Source organism: Cloeon dipterum, chromosome 1 (genome assembly GCF_949628265.1).
Source record: "Cloeon dipterum chromosome 1, ieCloDipt1.1, whole genome shotgun sequence".
Classification (NCBI taxonomy): Eukaryota; Metazoa; Arthropoda; class Insecta; order Ephemeroptera; family Baetidae; genus Cloeon; species Cloeon dipterum.
Genome location: NC_088786.1, coordinates 41,970,988 through 41,992,730, shown reverse-complemented (window position 1 = coordinate 41,992,730; position 21,743 = coordinate 41,970,988). Strand labels below are relative to the sequence as shown.

The 21,743-nt window shown below is 36.7% G+C and overlaps 2 protein-coding genes across 4 annotated transcripts; one reads left to right on the top strand and one right to left on the bottom strand.

Annotated features, from left to right (window-relative positions):
- Window positions 1–9,876: 9,876 nt before the first annotated feature.
- LOC135947783 (uncharacterized) lies at window positions 9,877–13,790 on the bottom strand. Of its 2 annotated transcripts, XM_065496720.1 has the most exons (7): window positions 13,537–13,790; window positions 13,301–13,456; window positions 12,429–13,102; window positions 11,796–12,077; window positions 11,377–11,552; window positions 11,048–11,315; window positions 9,877–10,713 (listed from the first exon to the last, which is right to left on the bottom strand). In XM_065496720.1, exons 2-7 carry the CDS (start codon window positions 13,454–13,456, stop codon window positions 9,885–9,887), a joined length of 2,385 nt encoding a protein of 794 aa, XP_065352792.1. In that variant the 5' UTR covers window positions 13,537–13,790; the 3' UTR covers window positions 9,877–9,884. The 2 variants fall into 2 exon arrangements, with proteins under 2 accessions (XP_065352792.1, XP_065352791.1); XM_065496719.1 differs by having other exon boundaries at window positions 13,301–13,790.
- A 618-nt stretch (window positions 13,791–14,408) lies between these two features.
- On the top strand, window positions 14,409–19,126 carry LOC135947962 (uncharacterized). Of its 2 annotated transcripts, XM_065496976.1 has the most exons (12): window positions 14,409–15,012; window positions 15,847–16,096; window positions 16,165–16,334; window positions 16,401–16,756; window positions 16,816–17,157; window positions 17,228–17,322; window positions 17,377–17,427; window positions 17,500–17,580; window positions 17,634–17,785; window positions 17,846–18,044; window positions 18,461–18,631; window positions 19,008–19,126. In XM_065496976.1, the coding sequence occupies exons 2-12, from the start codon at window positions 15,871–15,873 to the stop codon at window positions 19,028–19,030; spliced, it is 1,866 nt and encodes a 621-aa protein (XP_065353048.1). In that variant the 5' UTR covers window positions 14,409–15,012; window positions 15,847–15,870; the 3' UTR covers window positions 19,031–19,126. The 2 variants fall into 2 exon arrangements, with proteins under 2 accessions (XP_065353048.1, XP_065353049.1); XM_065496977.1 differs by lacking the exon at window positions 17,377–17,427.
- Window positions 19,127–21,743: the final 2,617 nt, after the last annotated feature.

Genomic DNA, 21,743 nt, shown 5'->3' with positions numbered 1-21,743 from the left:
TTCATGTGAGTTTTTACATTAGATTTAATTACTGAGCGGAAATCATCGCAGTGCGGACATTTATAAAATTTTCGGACTAATTTGCTCTGCAAACATAAATGTTTCCCTTCAATGTGTTGTCTCAAAAATATTTTTTTGCTTGAGGACTGATGGCAATGTGCACAGCGAAATTTCATCCTTTCTCGATGTTCGTTGCGCTCGTGCTCGCGCCTTTCCTCCCATGAGGGGTAAAAATACCTACATCCTTTCATTGAGCATTTTTGCAGCCTAGGATGACCTTTCTTCAATTGGTGCTCATAAATGTGGCTTTGGTATTGTTCCCTGTTGCATGTATCTGCTGGACAATAACCACCTCTTCGGTCCAATTTCTCACTGGTCTGTTTATCTCCTTTCTTCTTCAAGTCTGAGTCAGATTTGGCTTCTTGCGGATCCTGCGCTCTTTTCCTCTTCAAACTTCGGACTCCGCTGCTATCAGAACCTCCTATTTCAGTTCAATTAAATTAACTTACGTTTATTAAAATCACAATAATTACCTTGAGCCTTCTTTTGCTCATCTGCTGATTTGTCACTCCGCTCTGGAACCTGACCTAAAATCGAGGGATGATTCCATTCGTGCGAAGTTCCAGGCATATCATAGGCCACTAAAACAAAATTTTGTTAATCTTTTTTTCTCTAATTTAGGTACAGAATGAAAGATCTTCTTACAAGGAGCTCCTCTTGTCGATGAGTTAGTATGGTCTTTTCCACGTTGATCCAGATATTTGTTTAGAATTCCAAACGAATCAGGAATTTCGCGATGCTTTCCATCAGGAAAGTTCTGTTGCCTGCATGCTGCTCCCTGACCCTGGTTCATAGCTGCGAGCCCAAAATGTTGCTTTACTGGAAAAAAAGAATTATTCTTATCTCAATGAGCTTTAAAAATCAATATCAGCCTGCCCATTGGCTTGCATTTTGTATTCTCATAATATTGAGCCATTTTTTTAGATTGTGGAGTTATTTTTATTATTTTTGCAAATATGCTCTAATTGTTTTGGCTTGGTAATCAATCAATGAGGTTCTTACCTCGTGTCCTGACATTGTCTCCTGAGGATGTAGCTCCAAGACACACTACCAGGTAAAAATTGCATAGTTAGTTTAAAGAATTTGTTCTTCTTACCTTGTGGCACTTCAGAGGGTAGACTTTCAATTGGTCCACGACTCTGTTGCTGAATCAGATTCTGGGAACGTCCACTTTTAGCAATCAATTTTTTGTGATATTGTTCTAGTTTCGCTAATGTTGTTTTAAAGTCTTCCTTCTCTGAGCTAGGTTGTTCTGGTAAACCGACGGAAGCTTCTGAGCAACCAGGAGCTGCTGAATGAATGAGAATAAATTTTTAAACAAGATCAGGCATCTATTCATACCTTGTTGCGAAGAACTGGCACTTTCTTCTGAGGTTGCAGCTCCTAGATTCTCTGCTGACGAAAAGAAGAAATAGAGATTTGAATTTTTTTTTTGATTTTTTTACCATGTGGCACATCAGAGGAAAGATTTGGGTTTGATGCATCCTGAATCTGCAAACTACTTGTTGGATTCTGGGAACATCCACTTTTAGCAATCAATTTTTTGTGATATTGTTCTAGTTTCGGTAATGTTGTTTTAAAGTCTTCCTTCTCTGAGTGAGGTTGTTCTGGTAAACCGACGCCGGAAGCTTCTGAGCAACCAGGAGCTGCTGCGACATTTTGAGTGAATGAGAATAAATTTTTCAACAAGATACCTTGTTGCGAAGAACTGGCACTTTCTGCTGAGGTTGCAACTCCTAGATACACTGCTGAACAGAAGAAATAAAGATTTGAATTTTTTATTGATATTTTTTTACCATGTGGCACATCAGAGGGAAGATTTGGGTTTGATGCATCCTGAATCTGCAAACTGCTTGTTGGATTCTGGGAACATCCACTTTTAGCAATCAATTTTTTGTGACATTGTACTAGTTTCGCTAATGTTGTTTTAAAGTCTTCCTTCTCTGAGCGAGGTTGTTCTGGTAAACCGATGGAAGCTTCTGAGCAACCAGGAGCTGCTGAATGATGAGAATAAATTTTTATAAAAGATCAGGCATCTATTCATACCTTGTTGCGAAGAACTGGAACTTTCCTCTGAGGTTGTAGCTCCTAGATTCACTGCTGAGAAGAAAATATAGAGATTTGAATTTTTTGTTAATTTTTTTTACCATGTGACACTTCAGAGGAAAGATTTGGGCTTGGTGCACCCTGTTTCTGCAAACCACTCGTTGGATTCTGGGATCGTCCACTTTTAGCAATCAATTTTTTGTGATATTGTTCTAGTTTTGCCAATGTTGTTTTAAAGTCTTCCTGGTTTGAAGTTGAAGCTTGATCTTGCTCTGCGTACGGTCGATTTAAACCGAGCGAAGATCCAGGCGCTTCATTGGCCCCTGTTTTTGACAAAATCTCAAATATTTTATAGTTTAAAGGTTAACTTTCTTCATACAAGAAACAGAACTTGTCGTAGCCTGTGCAATATCAACTCCAGGATCCTCTATTCTTGGTCTTTTTGGTAAATGCCGTTCTGGGAGACAAAACGAGGTTTCTCGAGCCTGTCGACCATCTTGACCTTGAGATTCATTGGAAAAATCAGGCGAATTTCTCTGCGATTCTCTGTGATTCATACCGACTGCAATTGTTTATTTGATTAGTAAAATATTCATTTTCAAATTAAATACGTTGCATTTATGAGATCTATTCTAAGCACAAAATAGAAGAAACTAAAAACGTACGTGAAACTTCTGTGGCCTTCATCTGCTGAAACTCGGATATTCCTCGAATCTGACATTCTTCCTCATCTTCAGACTCTGAACTGTTTTTTCCGAAATTTAATCGGTAAGTTGTTTGAAACTTATCGGCTGAATATTTCTTACCTTTGAACAGGACCCTCTGAGGCAGAAATTTCGCTCTTCGGCGGCATTTCTCTGCAGCGAGACATGCCGAAACAAGGAGAGAAAACGCAAGACTGAGTCACGCCGGAGAGGAAATTGCGTTTCACTACCAAGCAGATATCTGAAAAATTTCGATCACATTTGACAACAATGATCTAGCGCGTTTCACGAACGCACGTAATTTCAAATATTCGGCTCTTCTCGTCTGCTTTATTTGTTATTTGAATTGAGGATTTTGATTTTATAATAATCGATTTTGAAAATCTGTCGAAATGCTTAAAAATTGATGATTCATACTCATTTGATAGTCCAAACATCATAAACGCAAATGAAAAAATAATCGGTTTTGCACTACCCTAAAATTTACTCACGATATTTGGGTTTTCGGTCCTTCTCCGTCAGCTGTGTGGCGTGAATCGAAAGCTAAGAGCTGTCGTGCAGGCTCCTCGGTTCAGGAAAACCTGCTAGGAGGTTTTTTATCTGAACCAATGAAAAAGAGCCACGAGAATTCAGGCAACCAATCAAAGAAGAGGGAGGCTCTCCCTTATTGGCGGTGTCGCACTTAGCTGGTAAGCCAGCCAATCGGGGAGTTGCTCATCCCTTCTCTGATTAGTCGGCAACGTTCTTGTAGTACAAATTAAAACCTCATTTAAGATTTTATCTTTGACGGGCAATGTTTGAGGTTGAAGTCTGTTATTCCCTCAGCATTCTTTTTTCCAAAGCATCATCTCAGAACAACAACTTCCACGGATGAGATAAATAGGCTACTTCCAATGTGTTTAGGGATGAATATTCTGTCTTTCAGAAATACGAGAATTTTTAATATTTTTTTTTTCATATAAAAATACTTATTTTTTGTCCTTGAAATATTGAACCTTCTAAATTATGTCAACTTTTCCTTTCTTTCAAGAAATGAGTAGTCGCAAAAAATGCGTTGCCCAAGTCGAAAGAATAGAAAAGCTGGAAATAATAATAATATGTCAATGAAAGCAGCAGAGAATTTCTCTTTCCAAACCGCATTAGGAATAAATGATCTGACATGTTGCGTAATAATTTTTAAATGGTTCACTGAATATTCTGCATTCCGTATTTCTTTGGAAAGACCCTACAATCTTGGATTTGACATTTTACCGTTAGGAAATGATATTTCAAATCGCATCTTGCCCCTGGCCTCTGGTGCTTTTATAAGTTTGAGAAAATGCAATTCATCTAAGATGGGTTTTCATTAAAATGATCTTACAATTAAGGCTCGCTATAGGGTACGACAGCTTCGAAATGGAGGGCAACAAAACGCATTATTTTACTCACGAATTTTAGAATCTAGGTCCTTCTCTGTCGGCTGTGTGACGAATATTAAAAGCTAAGAAGGGTGGTGGTGGGCTCTCAAGTTCAGGAATAATTGCTAGGAGATTTGTTTATTCAAGGAGGTTTTTGATCTGAACCAATCTAAAATTGCCACGAGAATTCGAGCGACCAATCAGAGAAGCGAGCGGCTCTCTCTAATTGGCTGCGTCGCTTTGAACTGGCAAGCCAGCCAGTCGGGGAGGCGCTCATCCATTCTCTGATTGGTCGGCAACGTTCTCGATGTTTGTACATATAACGATTGGATCATAACGAACTTTAGAAGCGCGGAGGAATAGAACGAGAACGACGAGAAAGTGCTTCAGAACAATCATTTACTTTAATTTAGAGAGAATAAACGCCACATTTTAATTTGAACCATCAGACTGTTTTATACAGATTAAGTGTTAAGTGGAAAATGGATAAAATTTCGGGCAGTTGAACCCTCGCCGATTGAGCGTTGTGGTTTTATTATTCCGGAAAAAATAATTCCATTCTTTTAATTAACATCAAAGTTGTACACAGGTTAATTTCAAATAGGTAGTTCTTAGTTCAAAATTTAAAAAATAATAATAAAAATCAATCATTTTGCTGATAAAATTTGTTTTTATATCGAATATTTTTTGCAGTAGGGTCTACATAAATTACATGTAAAGTTAATATCAAGAAGAAATACCCTTTACTGCAAATTGTGAGCTTCGAAAAAGTGAGCTCTCAGCAAACCCATATTTTTCAGTTCTAGTTTTGAACATCTTCTACACTTAACTTTACCTTGATGGACACTGGCACAGTGCTCATTCTCCGATTCTTTTCCTCTTTTAGTCGTTTGAAACAACATGTTGCACTTAAGTACAAGGCACCAATCGTAATCCCCATGACAATTTTTCAGATGCCTTTTAAAAGAACGGCGTGAAGAAAATGTTAGAAGCTTTCCACGAGTGTACAATCTTGTGCACATAGATGGGCATGTCATTCCGACGAAAAATTCGATCTTAGGTCTGTCTCCAGCAATTGGTGCTCCGTCAGCGGACTGGTTGTTCAACGAAATATTCTCTGGAAAAATAATCCACAATCATCATAATTTAATACCGCATCTTATTGATACAATTTCTTAAATTTTGCGAATAGTAAAAATTAAATCTACCATTCATGGCACCTGGTTCTGCCGGAAGAGGCGCTGATGCATTCTGGACATGGTGAAGTGGCTGGTGAAGGGCACAATCAGGGAAATGAGTTTCCTGGAGATTATCCATGCACGTCGCTTCTTGATTTGGAGGTAAATTTTGGGTCAGTTGATCTTGACCTTGAATCGGAGGTTCCATCGAACCGAGTGAAGATCCAAGCAGGTCATTTTCCACTATATCGAATGTTAGAATTGAGTTCAAAATGATTATCAATCAGAGTTCTTCTTACAAAGAGCAGCACTTGTCGATGTGCTAGGAAGGTTTGGTCCAAAACCCGTCATCCTTGATCTTTTTGTTTCATGCTCACGTTCAGGAACAATCTCAAATCCTTGAGCCTGCTTTTTTAATTGACCTTGAGGCGTTGAGCAATTACTTATACCATCATTGAATCCCATGGGTCTCTTAAGAACTGAAATTTAAATAAAAGAAAAGTGTAAAGAAAACGGTAATTTCTTCTAGAAATTTTTGATATTATAATAACAAGATTAAATTAAGAATGTACCTTTTTGCACTACACTTGCCGGGTCATATTGCGACGATTGCCTTGCTTGAGCGACGTATGGTGCATGCTGTGGTGGTTGAAAAGAACTTTGGTCGTAGTGCTGAGAAATCTGACTTTGCTGGAAAGAAATGCTTTCTGCTCCTGGAATTATTTTTGTGAATGGTACACTAGATGCTACTAATAGAATTTTTTCACTCTGGTTATTGAATTTTGACAGTTTTTCAAACAGGGTTGGGCATGGATATCAAGTGTTTTTTTAGAGATTTTCTTCCGCATTATTGGAGCCCATGAAAACTTAGATTTAAAATGTTTAAAACCCCATGAGTCAACAGTCAACAAAGAGTAATGATAAAGTCAAAAGAATGAATTAAGTAAAAAGTATCAATAAAGTAATAAATATTAATCCAAAAACCCGTTCTGTCTCTCAATATAGGGCATTTTGCAATATTATTACAATGATGTGCAAAAAAAACAGTGCACTGCAAGCTTGGGGAATCTCCCTATGGGAAATACTCAGCCCTGCTTTCAAAACAAGCTTATATTTGACTATACTACACTTTTTTGGATTTGCTGAGGATGCGTGTAAGGGTCCTTAGGTTGAGCTTCAGAGCTGCGATTCATCGGCTGTTGACCCTGATTGAAAGGCATATGAGTGTACTGCTCAGCTGGAATATAGAGCGTTAACTTATTTGAATTGCATTAAGCATGATTAACACATTTTTCAAATTTGATACGATATTTTTGGTCCACAGCAATGAATATATTCAGATTTAAGGATGCAGTTCTTTGTATTGGTCGATCGAGTTAATTAGCCTATAAATTAACAAAAAAGTGGATCTCGAATTTACCATAGCATTGATTTTTGTTTCCATAGATTGGATTCGCAATCATATTTCCACTGCAATTCGCATTCGAAGAAGCTGAGACGTCATAAAGACTGGAGGAAGCTGAAATCGCATTTGTTATATACACAATATTAAAATACTCACTAAAGCGTGGCTATATATTATACATGCCTTTTTGGTTTCTCTTCGGGGGCAAGAAGTGATTCTGAGCATTTAATTCTGTTGATTGCGAAACACTTAGAGGAAGAATTGATGAAAAATTGAATTGCTGCACCTCATCTTGCCTTTGATTGAAAGGCATCTCAAGATCCTGCTCAGCTGAAATAAAAATTATTTTCCTGCCCCTGGTTTTACAAAATTTAAGTTAATCTGTACCAGAATAGAGTGGTGGTGGGTTCTGGTTATTCCTGCAAACACATTGGTTTTAATAACAGTATATAAACCGAACAAAAGATAAAATACCATGCATGGCATGGACAATAAGCGTAGGAATTCCCATCCGCTTGGAAATGGTTTCCACATCTGCTGCAAATGGCCGCCATCAATTTCTCACCTGGAAGACAACTTAAAAACTGGCTTTTCTGTAATATAATTTAATTTTAAGTGTTAGGTGGTTGTACTGATCGTGTCAAATGCCGTTCAATTCCTCATTCGAGTTATCCAAATATCATAAAAATGAATTAAAATTAATGAAAACCATGCATTATTTCGATTCGATATTAATCGTGTTTTAAAAGATCAAAAATCACAGGGAAAAATAATCAGGCTCAAAAATTGCTGATTTGAACTTTTGATCGAGTATTTTTTTCAATTTGGGAAACAAATCAATTTAAAAAGATACTGTTACGCTTAAAGCCTGATCAAAATAAAACAAATCTACTTTTTCCTCTCACCTATTCTATCGTTTAGAGTTCCCTCTAAAAAAACACCTGATTTTCGTAGCTTCACTCAGAATACTGAAGGTTCATTCGGTTAACTCAGGGCGTGAGAGCCAGGTGGCAGGTGAGTCGCAGACGCAATTTTTGTCAACGGTCAGTGGCGGGTAAAATTGTTTCAAATACATATAGCAACTATATACAAAGCAGATTTCGCTCCAGTTACAAACTTTCAGATGTTAAACGAACTCGGAAAAAATAAAAAAATCTTGAAATCAAAGCTTATTTATTTGACACTCAAACTCACTACGTGTAGTAAACTCTGAATGCTACTTTGTTGTCTATGAAAATTATTTTAAAAAGCAAAACCTCAAGGAAAAAGAAGCATCACAGTAATTGCATAAATACTTTCTTATTTATTTGAGATGTTGAAGATGAAAATCCCAAATTATTTATTTATTTATGAATTAAATGGCAAAATCTAACTAAGAAGATGAAGTGATGCGCGCAATGACCACGACGTCTTGATTCAATGAGAGTCGCACTTTTGGAATCCAAAATGGTGCTGCTGAATTTTATCGTTCTTCTAAGTTTTTTCATACATTTTTTTAAATTTGAAATACATATAATGCATGGAGAATGCTTCGTTTTAATTTGAATTGAAATTAATCGATACTTTGGTGCGAAGGTCGTATTTTTGCTGGACTTACTTAATCTATAATGGGAATATTTTTTTGGTGAGACAATAATATTTTAATGTTCTCGAACAGGAAAAACTTGCGAATGTATACGTATTGTTGCAGATTAGGAAAGGGCAGAACTGGATTAAATGAGCCCTTAGCAAAATAAAGGTAAACTCTTCTGTGTTCAAGGAATTAAATAAAAATTATTAAAGTTTATTTTTAATAAACCATTCTTCCAATTCTGCACAAATGTCATAGCGTACTATTCATGCTTGTAATTAAAAATTTAAGTTGAAATATCAAATAAAGTTGAAATTATTGCATATTCAAATTTTTGCTGTATTTTCCATAAATTTGAGGCATTTTAGGATACATAAAAACGTAAGATTTCAATGCAATCCTAAATTTTATTTCTAAATTTTTGTTCATCGAATCAATTTTTCTATTGGCCAAACATAATCAGACGATTTTGATGACATATTGCTCCCATTGAAAATCAATTGTCATTCCTATTCATCATCGTCAATATACTCAAGAGGATGTGTTTCAATGTGATTTTCAACATCCAGTTTTTCAATTGAGGTGAAGTCACATTTTGGACAGCAGAATATCTGTCGAGGTGGAACGCCTCTTTCCTCATTCCTGTGTTGCTTGGTATTCATGTGTTTTTTTAACTTAGATTTATCTACTGAGCAGAAATCATCGCAGTGCGGACATTTATAAAATTTTCGTACTAATTTGCTCGGCAAACAAAAATGTTTCCTTTCAATGTGTTCTCCCAAATCCCGTCTTCTGTCTGAGGAGTAATGGCAATGTGCACAGCGAAGTGCCTTCCTTTCTCGATGTTCGTTGCGCTCGTGCTCGCGCCTTTCCTCCCATCCCAGCAGAAAATCTTGAGCATTAATGAGCGAGCAAGGCTGCTCATTCTTGCTCGAGTTGCTTTTTTAGGCATTTTTCATGCTCAGCTCGCTCATCGCTAAAATCGCTCGCGAGCAATTCTTGGTTTTTCTTGCTCGAGCGGCTCGCATCAAAAAAGAGCAGAAATTGCTCGCGAGCAATTCTTGTTTTTTCTTGCTCGAGCGGCTTGTATTAAAAAAGAGCGTAAATTGCTCGTTTTTTCTGGCTCATTTCCGCTCTGCTCGCTCTTGCTCACTTTTGCTCATGAGCAACCCTTGCTTTTTTCAGCTCAACCTGCTCGAGCTTAATTGAACTCGCTAATTTTCTGCTCATTCATGCTCTGCTCGCTCTTGCTCACTTTTGCTCATGAGTAACACTTGCTTTTTTCAGCTGACACTGCTCGAGCTGAAAGTGTCTTGCTAAATTCGGCTCATTTCACGCTCGGCTCGCTCTCGCTCATTAAACTGGCTTGCGAAAATATTTGCCAAAATATAGACAGTCGCCAATGATTTATTTTGGTTTTATATTTACGAATCAAATTGAATGCTTCAGATTAACATGCATGCATGAGACCAAAACGAGGATGGGTTATTAATGATAGATAAATAAAACTGTATATTATGCTTTTTACTGGGCCTCTTCATTATTTGGTGGAACACTAACATACAACTTTCCATTTGTCATTTCCATCAAAATACAAACACCCTTGACCATTTCGGCATCTACCACCCTCAATCGCTGGTGCGCCACACTTGCTGAATAAAGATGAGGGAGCTTCAGGTCTTCCATATTCAGTTCACGATCGCCCGACCTAATTGTGCACTTTTTGATGATGTGTGGCGTGCAGTTCAAAGATAAAATTTTTAATCTGACTTTGTTGTTTTCAACAATTTTCATGACATCTGTGACGATACCAAATGTATTGTCTTTCAGTTGCACGCAAGAGTCACATTTGCGTGTACCCTTCTGACTCTCAAAAGTTCGAAGGACAAATCCTGACCACAGTGCTTTCTTGAAGTGCTTCCCTTCAGCATCTTCAGACGTTGGTGGGCCTCTTGTCTCAGGTGGTCCGACTTTGGTAGATTTGCCTTCTAAGAGTTGGGAAACGTACTCTTTTGTTTGTTGCCTCCTGAGCACTGTCTGTGCAATGTGAGGGAGCGATTCTCTCATGATTGCACGCTCCATTACCTGTTGTGCGGTAGCTTTCGTGCTGCTGATGTCTTTTTTGATGTCTGGGAACTTTCCTTCATACTGGTATGCCGAAAAGTTTTGTAACGGACCCATTCGAGCAACAGCCAATGGCCAGTGAAGAGACTGATGAAGGTTTGACGTCATGACCAGAGTTCCGTAGAGTGTCTCATATCCTTGAGAATGCTCCTCTAGGTAGGTTTGAGCAGTAATCAGATCAGTCTCCGTAATCGTGGACTGATTAAGGAGCCAATATGCAGCGACAAATCTGTAAAGCAAGTAAATATAATAATACAGATGGGTGTAAAGTGAAAGTATAGAACAGGCTGGAAATATTTATATTTAAGAGAAAATCAAATGACAAAAGATATACGTTTTAACTTCAGGGAAGAGATTTCATTTTTCTACTTAAATAAGAGTTTTGAAGATAAAAACAATTTTCGATTAATTTTAATTTGTAAAATTTAAAAAATTTACTTGCATAATTAAAAATTTAAGTAGATATAATTAGAAGATTATTAAGTATTTGGGCAGATTGCCGCATAAATACAGTATTATTTAATTATTTGCAATTATAAATAAGTTTTAGAAAAAACATTTACCTTGCCCAAACCGCTACATCTTTTGGCTTCTGTACCTCAATGAGCAATGGCACACTCAAGTGAAGAGTCCACAACTTTGCCTGGCTAGCTTTCCATGATTTAAAGTCTGTAAATTTTGTGAGCAATCTTGCATTTTTCAGAGTCGGCAGTCGCACCTCAGACATATTTTTGTCGAGGAGCATTCGCTTTGCAGGAGTGTAAATGTAGTAGTCTTGGCGAAAATTGCTTGTCCACAATTTCAGGACTGTTTTTGAGTGGCCTACATCAGCTAAAAAAGAGAATATCAATTTAAAAAAGTGTAATCTTCTATAATTAAATAAGTAATTTACCCGCGTGCATCTGCTCAACTCCAATATTTTCAGGGATGAGAAACCCTGGTAGATCCAGCAGAACGCTTTCATTTTGAACACCCTTGCAGGGCTCACCTGTGCTTAAGGCAGTGTCCAAATCCTCTTTCCAGGATACGTTAGTGCGTAGTGGCGCACATGGTTCTCGAAAAGTATACCTGGCAAATATCGTGTATTTATGAATGATAATCAATAGAAGCAAAAAGCAATAATTAACTGGTGTATAAATTTCAACGCTATATATATATATAAAATAGCTAGAGGGGCCACAAAAAGTCAAAAACTGAAAAGCGCGCAGCTTTAAAAATAGAAATATATTAATTGCTTTATGAATTTACTAGAGATGCACAAAGTAGTGGTTAAATATTAAAATATTTAATGTTCTCTCATTTTCTACGTACCTGTTGTACGACTGCCCAATGGCGTCGTTGGGGTGATAACACCAAGTGCATCCAAATTGAGCATTGTGTACGCATGACCCGATCATCTTGGGTCTCGCGACCGAGTCTGCGACTGCTGTGAGTGGGAAAATTTTACAGTTTCTCGCTTCTCCGTTGTGGTCCGTCCACTGAATTCCTTTTTCAGCAATATACCTAGCCTCTTTAACAAAAGGCTGTAGAAGAACATTCATATCAGGCTCTTTTCGGCCCACCCAGATTGCTGCTAGCTTCACGTTTCGAGACCTAGAGATAGGGAATAAATAAAAGAGTTGCATATATTAATTATTAATTAGAGAGGGATCAAATAATATTTTTCTGTAGCTACTAAATTTAGAACTTTATAAACGAAAGCATGTAATATATTTATCAAGCAGTTATTCAGATTTATTAAATAAAGCTGCTGCGCAGAAAATCGACCATCAGCTTCTAGATCTGCGAGTATTTGTATTTTTGTCGTTAAATTATTATATTTTCAGAAAGTTGTGCCCTATTATTATTAGCCTGCATATGTATATATATAAAATTTAATGAAATACTTAGTCATATTTATTTAGCCATATTCATTCAACCACATATATATATATACACATTTACCTCTCCGATTTTTTAATAAAGTTTGGAGCCAACATCAGAGCAAAAATGGATTTCTTCGAGGCTTCGAAAGCAGGTGCAGCATCCCCGAAAATGTTGTAACTATGAATGGAAGGTCCGAATTTTCCACGAAGCGAAGCGTGGATGCTTCCATCTGGGAGATCAGAAAAGACTTTCTCTTCTCCATCTGCCCTCACTAATGGCATTTCAGCAAAGTTTCCATCATAGCTCTCGCTATTCTTCTCAAGTGTTGATGACAAAATATTCTTCAGCTTGGCGGTAAAGAAGAAATTTTCTTCCTTTTCTGATTTTTTGATCAACTCATTGCATGATGGACAGAGTAACTTTTCTTCTTTCAATCCCACATATTTCATGCACTTCTTGCAAAAAACATGACATTCCATTGTGTCACTGGTTGCTTTGTAAAGTTTTTTCAACTTATACTGGTTGTCCGGAAAGTCATTAGTTCCAAGGAGAAGATTGAGTCCGCGGAAAATCTCGGTTTTCAAAGAGTCAGTAGAGTTGTGTTTAATGAGTATTGATAAAATGACAAGCGTCATATCTGCCACACTTGGACCATCAGGAGGGTAAAGGGGGACCTGTGGCAACTTCAGAAAAGGAGCAGCGAAACTCTCGTTTTTGTCAAATTCCTCTGGTAGTGAGTCCTCATTTGACTCCTGAAATAATAATAATCATGGCATAAATTTTAATTTTTGGGAAATATATAATTTATGAGAAACTAAAGATTATAATTAAAGAAAATTCATTAATATTAATTGACGCATTTTCCCAGCAAAGTTTAAATTCCCAGTTTAAAATGTACCATAAAAGCAAAAATAATATGATGAAAGGTGAGCATTTAGCTATTAAAGTACCTCCTCTTGCTGCCCATTATTAATTTCTTCGTCGCTATTATCCTCGTCGACGTCGCTCTCATCAACTTCAGAATCATTGAGAGAGGAAACAGACGTCGTTGTAAAATCATCAGCATCGGCGTCAATCTCGGAGGAGGGAGAAGCTCGTCGTTCCATCTTGGCAAAATAATAATAATGAAAAACATCACAATAAATACTTTCTTCTTAATTTTAAACATTAAATGCAACTGTATTACTTCACATTCAGGCTCTTCTTCATAATGGCCATCATCGCTTTCTGGTGATGGTTGGTCATCGTTGTCACTGCATCTATCAACTCCTCTTTCATCATGCGTTATACGAGTCTGAGAATCTTCATCATTTTCACTTGCCTCACGGTCATATTCATCTCCCTTAAATTTTTTTAAATAAATTATATATTATTATTATTAACGTCTCAAAATTGATTTTCTTGTTTGTATTTTTATCAAACACATTAATATTAAATTTACTGTGGTATTTTCATTTTTTGTTATCATTTATAAACATTGATTTAAAATATATTTAAAAAATATGAACAAAAAAGTCATGTATTGTAACCATTTTCGATTCAATTTATTTGTTTGTTTCTCAGGTGATGATCTTCTCAAAATGCACACTTTCTGATTATTGAAAACAATAATGTAAAAAAATGCAAAAGGAAAAACAAACATTTATAACAATACAATCATAGTAGTTTTACAAAATGGAATTCCAAATAATATTCTAAAATGTGCCAAATAAAATTGTGTTACCTTCACGATAGTTCCATATTAATTTTTTTCTAAATTTTATAGATTTTTAAATTTTGCAAAAAGTTAATTGAAAATTTTAAAGTAGTGAAATGAAAATAATTTTTTTAAGTATAATTACTGCAAAACCACAACCCCAAAAATTTCAACAGACTCATCAATCATTGCACACTAATCATCACTAATATTTATTTACAAATTAAATTTTTAAATTCCTCCTGCATACCAGTCAGAGGCCTATTATAAATATTAGAATATTTTCTCATTATAATATTATTTGTATTTTCATTGAAAATTATGAAAAATTATTTTTTCACTTACCGGTGATGACATGTTATTAGTGGTCTCTTCTGCATAAGCTTGATCCATAGCTTGGGCTGCTTTCTTCCTCCAGTTATAAATTGTCTGCCTCGGCAATTTATTATTACTGTGCAACACACGGTAACTCTTCCTTTTTCGTGGTCCTGCTGAACCACTGCTTTCGAGTTGTTGATCCATTTTGGTCCTTTTATTATCAGAAGGAAACCAAAATGTAGATCAGTATATATGCTATATGCACAGGCAAACTCAAAACCAAAACAACAATCCATACGCAGATTCGTTCATATGGAAGCCCAGGCAGAATGCACGAACAACCAGCGCGCGCTTTCTAGGTAAATTAATTTAGCGGGCAAAGCGTTGCACACACAGAAGCCAATCAGCGTTGAGTGTCGATTTGGTCTCCAGACGCCACCGCAGACCGCACACTACTGCATTGCTTCCTTACCTCACGATCGGTAATTTCATTATTGTTGTCTCGCACTCTGTTCCGGCTAAAATATTCGCCGAAATCACTCTTGCGATCAAAACAACGAGATAGTCGTGACAGTGAATGTAGAAGAAAACGGACTACATCTTCTTAATAATAAATTACCGACTCTTGTTGGAAACACAATAAGCAAGGTTAGTTCCTAAATAAGTGTTGATTATGTATTTTTTGTTTGTGTCAATGCATGTCCCGAATTTTAAGTGCGCGCAGTTATATTTGCGAAGTCACACATGTAAATAATTGAAGATAAACTGTGTAAATGTATGTACATGCACACATGATAATGCATGAACATGCATGCATGAATGTACTTTGTGCATGTTTCGTAAATGCATGTACTTTGTGCATGTGTAAATGGATAATTATATAATGACATAGATATGCACAAAAAATGCATATTGCACATACATGCATGTACATATTGCATTTATTTACATGCATGTACATAATGCATTTACATGCATGTATGTACATAATGCATTTACATGCATGTATCTACGTAATGCATTTACGTGCATGTATGTACATTAATGCATTTACATGCATGTATGTACGTAATGCATTTACGTGCATGTATTTACATAATGCATTTACATACATGCATGTACATAATGCATTATTTACTTGCATGTATGTACATAATGCATTTACATGCATGTAAATATGTACATAATGCATGTACATGCATGTGTACATAATGAATGCACGTGCATGTGTACATAATATTGCATGAATATTGCACATACATTTACATGCATGAATGAATATGCATACTTAATTAAAGCACTGAATTCTGACCAAAAGTCTCAATTGGATTGTTATTTTTGTTGATTTTATTCTGTGTGCATGTTTTTGCTCAGCAGTGCAAAAAAGAATCAGAAACAGCAATAATGAATACTTAAATTTTGTTAATTATTTCGTCAATTTCATTTGTAAATGAATATGTTTTAATTATTTCTAATTCATAGGTTGCTCCAGTTAAACTTTTAATCATGACGAGCCAATCTCGACCTTCACCAGAGAAGGCTAATCAAGAAGGACGTAATTACGTCGTTATTGAATGGTTCCAGTCGAAAAAAACGCAAGTTTGTTTGGTTGACGAAGTAAACAATATGGATGATCCCCCCAAAAAAGGAACCAAGAAGTACAACGTGATTTCTGGAAAAGATAAAAGTGGCAGGCTTGAAACAAAACCAGCTCTGATTTTACATGGCCCAGGTAATTTTTAGTTTTTAACCATCTCTAAAGTAAGTTTTGTTTTTATTAATAATTATTTGTTAAATTAGGCACTTTTTGTGAAATGCAAGAGATGGAAAAATTGAGGAAACTTGACGCTGACTGTGTTTTCCCTGGAGAGAGACCCAAAAGGATCCGAAGGTTGCCTGCCAAAAATTTAGAAACTGCCGATGAGGAAGATAGACCGAGATCTCCGTCAAAGAAAATGGGGAAAAAAGCGGTATATATAAATATATCTATATATTTTTATCAATTGTGTTGCATGTTTCATTATATTAATTTCTAGCATGGAACCAGTAACATGCAAATTGATCTGTTAAATGCAATATCAAGAGCTAAAGAGGTGAATTTGCCAAGCGATGAAGACGAAAACAACACCTCTCTTGATGGTCCAGGAGCCACTCAAGAAAATCTGGGCAAAGAACGCAAGAAAGCGAGCAAGAAATGCAGTACTCAAGAGAAAAGGGCGCCAAAGACGAACACTGTGACTAAGACTGGAGCTGCTAATAAGGACACCACCACCCAGAAAGTCAATATTCACAGTTCCCAAGAGAGGAGCAGGCCTCTGGCCAAATCCGCTGGTTCCATGAGGCTGGACGGAGGTCGTGGAAATAACAGGCCGACTGCTGGATCGTCTAAGATGTAATGATATCAAATTATTTGATTTTTGCAATTGGTAATTTTGTTTCTACAAATGAAAGGCCTGAGAAAGGAAAGGAGAAGGTTCAGTTTACTGAGAGTTTAGCAGCAGGAACCGGTGATGGAGAAGATAGCGACACCTCTTTTGATGGTCCAGGAGCAACCCAAGAAAATGTGGGCAAAGAAAGCAAGAAAGCGAGCAAGAAATGCAGTACTCAAGAGAAAAGGGCGCCAAAGACGAACACGGTGACTAAGACTGGAGCTGCTAATAAGGACACCACCACCCAGAAAGTCAATATTCACAGTTCCCAAGAGAGGAGCAGACCTCTGGCCAAATCCGGTGATTCCATGAGGCTGGACGGAGGTCGTGGAAATTACAGGTCGACTGCTGGATCGTCTAAGATGTAATGATATAAAATTATTTATTAAAATTTAGCTTTTTCAATTGGTAATTCTATTTTACACATGTCACAGGCTTGAGAAGGAGCATGACGAAGATGCTGACAGCACAGATCATCGTGAAGTTGAGACACATTCATCCGAAGAAAGACGGCGTCAGATTCAAAGAGGTAAAAATTATAAATGATCATTTTTTATATTATGCACTTAAATTTAATTCTTAGAGTGGTCATCTGATGGCCTTTTTTCTGATTGGGATGACGCTGTCGTTCAAGGTGCGATAAATATATATCTGTTAGCGGGCAAAATAAGGGCTATTCACCCAACTGTTTAATTGATTTTTGTAGGTGAGAGCAGTCACGAGGTTGACCCTTTACCATCAAGGTCGTCTCAGTTTGTGGGTAAAAAACCAAGTCTGGCCAGTGAAGGTGAAGTTTTGTTTTTTATTTATTTTTATGTATATAATAAATCTCAAATTTAGACCGATCTTGTTGCTGCTCAGTGGAAATGCTACAGTTAATTCACGTGCTGGATAGCAAAATTGACCTGCTCCTTAAGTCCAGTGCTGCTATGAGAGGAACGCAAGCTGCTTCCGATGAACCTGATTTGCTACAGATTGTGTGCAACAATTACGTAAGTCAATTTTAATTTCAGTTTTCATATCATATTTTGATCCCAAATTTCATGATACAGAACTACATCGGCAATGGCTACGTGCTCCTGAGAGGAAGATACGCTTCGGTTGATATGTACACGAGTCAGCGTCCTGCGAGATTTGTCACTCAAATGACAAAGGCCGTGTTTGGAGATGACATTTTGAGCAGGTCCCGTCTGAATGCTGAGCGAGGAGACTTCCTTGCACTTGACTGCAAGCTCGTTGAGTGCATTTTCCGTAAGTGCCTCTCTCTTCTCCTTTTGGTTATCTGAATACTTAATTCTTTAGAGCTTGCTTTCACTGTGGTTATTATATGTTAGATTTTTTAGGCAAAAATATGCAGCTAATTTCAGGTCTGAGAAATTTTGAGATGGCTAAATTAATGTTGTACAGTTTGAGAGAGCGCAAAACACGTAGTTTTTCTTTGAAAATTTCACCATTTGCCATTTATTATCCTAAATCACGTGTAGGAGTTTTAAATTTTAAAATGCTTTGAGTTTAAAAAAAACCGAAAAGTCAATAAAGATAATTATTATTTTACGTGTTTATTATTTTTCTGTTTTGCTGCATGAAAGAATTTATTCTGTGAGGTGATTGATTATATTAAATCATATGAGCATAAAGGTAATCTTGCAAAACTTTTCTAATTTTAGTAAGCCAGAGAGCGTACTGCGAGATGAACAATCTCACCCCACTGACTATGGCAGCAACCAGAAGAATCGTTTCGAATGTTTGTCAGCGTGCTAATCCCAACACAAGTGTGTGGACCAGCCATGGCTATCGACAGTTGACAGAAGTTGTTCCCACTGCTGACTGTGATGATGGTGAGTAATTATTTAAATTGTGATCCTTTCTTTTAAATCTATATATTACTAGAATTGCTCAATGAAAGTAGAAATAATAGTACCACATTAAAATACGCATTAATTAATTTTTTAAAAATTGCCTTTCTAATTTGATACAATATCGTAAACAAATTTTATGCCGAAAATATCATACTTTCCGGCCAATCATCATTGAATCGTCGAGATAGATGCATATCATTGATTTTGTTTCTGGTTTCTGTGACGGTTTATTTGGATGGCAAAGATGAACCTGTTTTTTTTTTAATTTTTGGGATTAGGCTATGGCAAATTTATCAGGAAAACGCGAGTTGCACTTTTTTTAAATTAATGTACATCTCAATTGATTTGTTTTTAGCTAGCCACACAGACACAGAATGATCCGCAGCTTATGAGGTGAGAAGTTACTCCAAAAAGTTTATTTTTGTATTTTGAAAATCGGTATCAATAAAATACAGCAATTTAGGTTCCTAAAAATGCAAATTTTATTCAAAATATTGCCATTTATGGTTTTCAAGCAAAGCTGTTTCATATGTTTAAGCAATATTATCGCTCAATCTTATTTAATAATTTTAATTAATTTATTCTTTAATTATTTTCTCGTTTGCATTTCATGAGTTCATTAATTTTGGAATTTTCTGTAAGAGCAAAGACACCTAAGACAGGCAAAAACTTTAAAGCAGCAAAACATTTCCTTTTATTGAGAAAAAAAATGAGCTTTTTTAGATCATGTAATTAACACACAGCTTTTATGAATTTAATACAAGGCTTAAAAACGTATTAGTGAATTTAAATCCCCTGTTCAGTTATAACGCGCTTGGCTTGGCTAGATAGCATATTTCTTGCTTCTTGCTCATTACCACTTCCATTATTGCATAAAAAACATGCTCTTTTTTGGTTGCAGTTATTAACGAACAAGAAATATGCATACTTGAGCCATTCTGGCTCATTTTTATTTTCGATCGCTCATTTATTTGGAACATTCCTGCTCTCCACCTCAGTTCTCGTGATTTGCTGGCTAAGGCGTGCATATTTCTTGCATGTAAACGCTTTTTGCTTTTTATTGCCTCCTCATATTGTTGCAATAATGCAAGCGTTAATGTGCAATAAAAATGAATTGACTGTCAAGTCAGTGCTAGCGCGTTTCAGCAGTAAATGGGATTAAAAAAAACTAATTTGAATCAAACGGGAGGGAGTACAGAGCTGCAATTGTGAGCATGAATGAGCCAGAATAATCCTAGAAACGAACTGAGGTTGCGAGCAACAATGTTTAAAAAAGTGTCTATATATGAGCGAGCAACAGAGGCGTTTTTGAGCGAGTAGCTTGAGCAGATAAAAGCACCTTTGAGCGATAAAAAGCACAAATGAGCCAGAAAAATCCTAGCGAGCAAGAAAGAGCCAATATGTTCCATATACGTGCCTAAATGAGCGAGCAACAAAAGCGTTTTTGAGCGAGCAGCAAGGGCAGCAGAAAGCAGCATTGAGCGAAAAATAGCAGAAACGAGCCAGGAACCGAACTTAGGTTGCGAGCAAGAAAGAGCAAGAATGTCCCAAATACGTGTGTAAATGAGCGAGCAAGAAAGAGCGGCAAAAAGCCGCTCAGAATTTTCTGCTGGGCATGAGGGGTAAAATCTCCTGCATCCAGGCATTGAGCATTGTTGCAGCCTAGGATGACCTTTCTCCTTCAATTGGTGATCATAAATGTTGCTTTGGTATTGTTCCTTGTTGCATGTAGCTGCTGCACAATAACCACCGTTTGGGTCCAATTTCTCACTGGTCTGTTTATCTCCTTTCTTCTTCAAGTCTGAGTCAGATTTGGCTTCTTGCGGATCCTGCGCTCTTTTCCTCTTCAAACTTCGGACTCCGCTGCTATCAGAACCTCCTATTTCAGTTCAATTAAATTAACTCACAGTTATTAAAATTAAAATAATTACCTTGAGTCTTCTTATGCTCATCTGCTGATTTGTCACTCCTCTCTGGAACTTGACCTTGAATCGAGAGTTGATTCCAACCGTGCGAAGTTCCAGGCATATCATAGGCCACTAAAACAAATTATTGTTAATTTTTTTCAGTAATTTAAGTACAGAATGAAAGATCGTACAATGAGCTCCTCTTGCCGATGAGTTAGTATGGTCTTTTCCACGATAATCTAGATATTCGTTTAAAATTCCTAACAAATGAGTAATCTCGCGATGCTTTCCATCAGGAAAATTCAGTTGCCTGCATGCTGCTCCCTGACCCTGGTTCATCGCTGCAAGCCCAAGAGGTTGATTTGCGGGAAAAAAAGAATTATTCCCATCTCAGAGCTTTAAAAATCAATAAAAGTCTGTCCATTGGCTTGCATTTTGTATTCTCATAACATTGAACTATTTTTTTAAATTGTAGTCATTATTATTTTTTATTTTATAAAATATGTTCTAATTGCTTTGGCTTGGTAATCAATCAATGATGTTCTTACCTTGTGTCCTGACATTGTCTCCTGAGGATGTAGCTCCAAGACACACTGCCGCAGGTAAAAATTGCATAGTTAGTTGGATTTTAAAAGAATTTGTTCTTCTTACCTTGTGGCACTTTAGAGGGTCTACTTTCAATTGGTCCACGACTCTGTTGCTGAATAAGATTCTGGGAAAATCCACTTTTAGCAATCAATTTTATGTGATAATGTTCTAGTTTCGCCAATGTTGTTTTAAAGTCTTCCTTCTCTGAGTGAGGTTGTTCTGGTAAACCGACGGAAGCTTCTGAGCAACCAGGAGCTGCTGCGACATTTTGAATGAATGAGAATAAATTTTTAAACAAGATCAGGCATCTATTCATACCTTGTTGCGAAGAACTGGCACTTTCTGCTGAGGTTGCTGCTCCTAGATACACTGCTGAGAAGAAGAAATAGAGATTTGAATTTTTTTATTGATTTTTTTTACCATGTGGCACATCAGAGGAAAGATTTGGGTTTGGTGAATCCTGTTTCCGCAAACTACTCGTTGGATTCTGGGAACATCCACTTTTAGCAATCAATTTTTTGTGATATTGTTCTAGTTTCGCTAATATTGTTTTAAAGTCTTCCTTCTCTGAGTGAGATTGTACTGGTAAACCGACG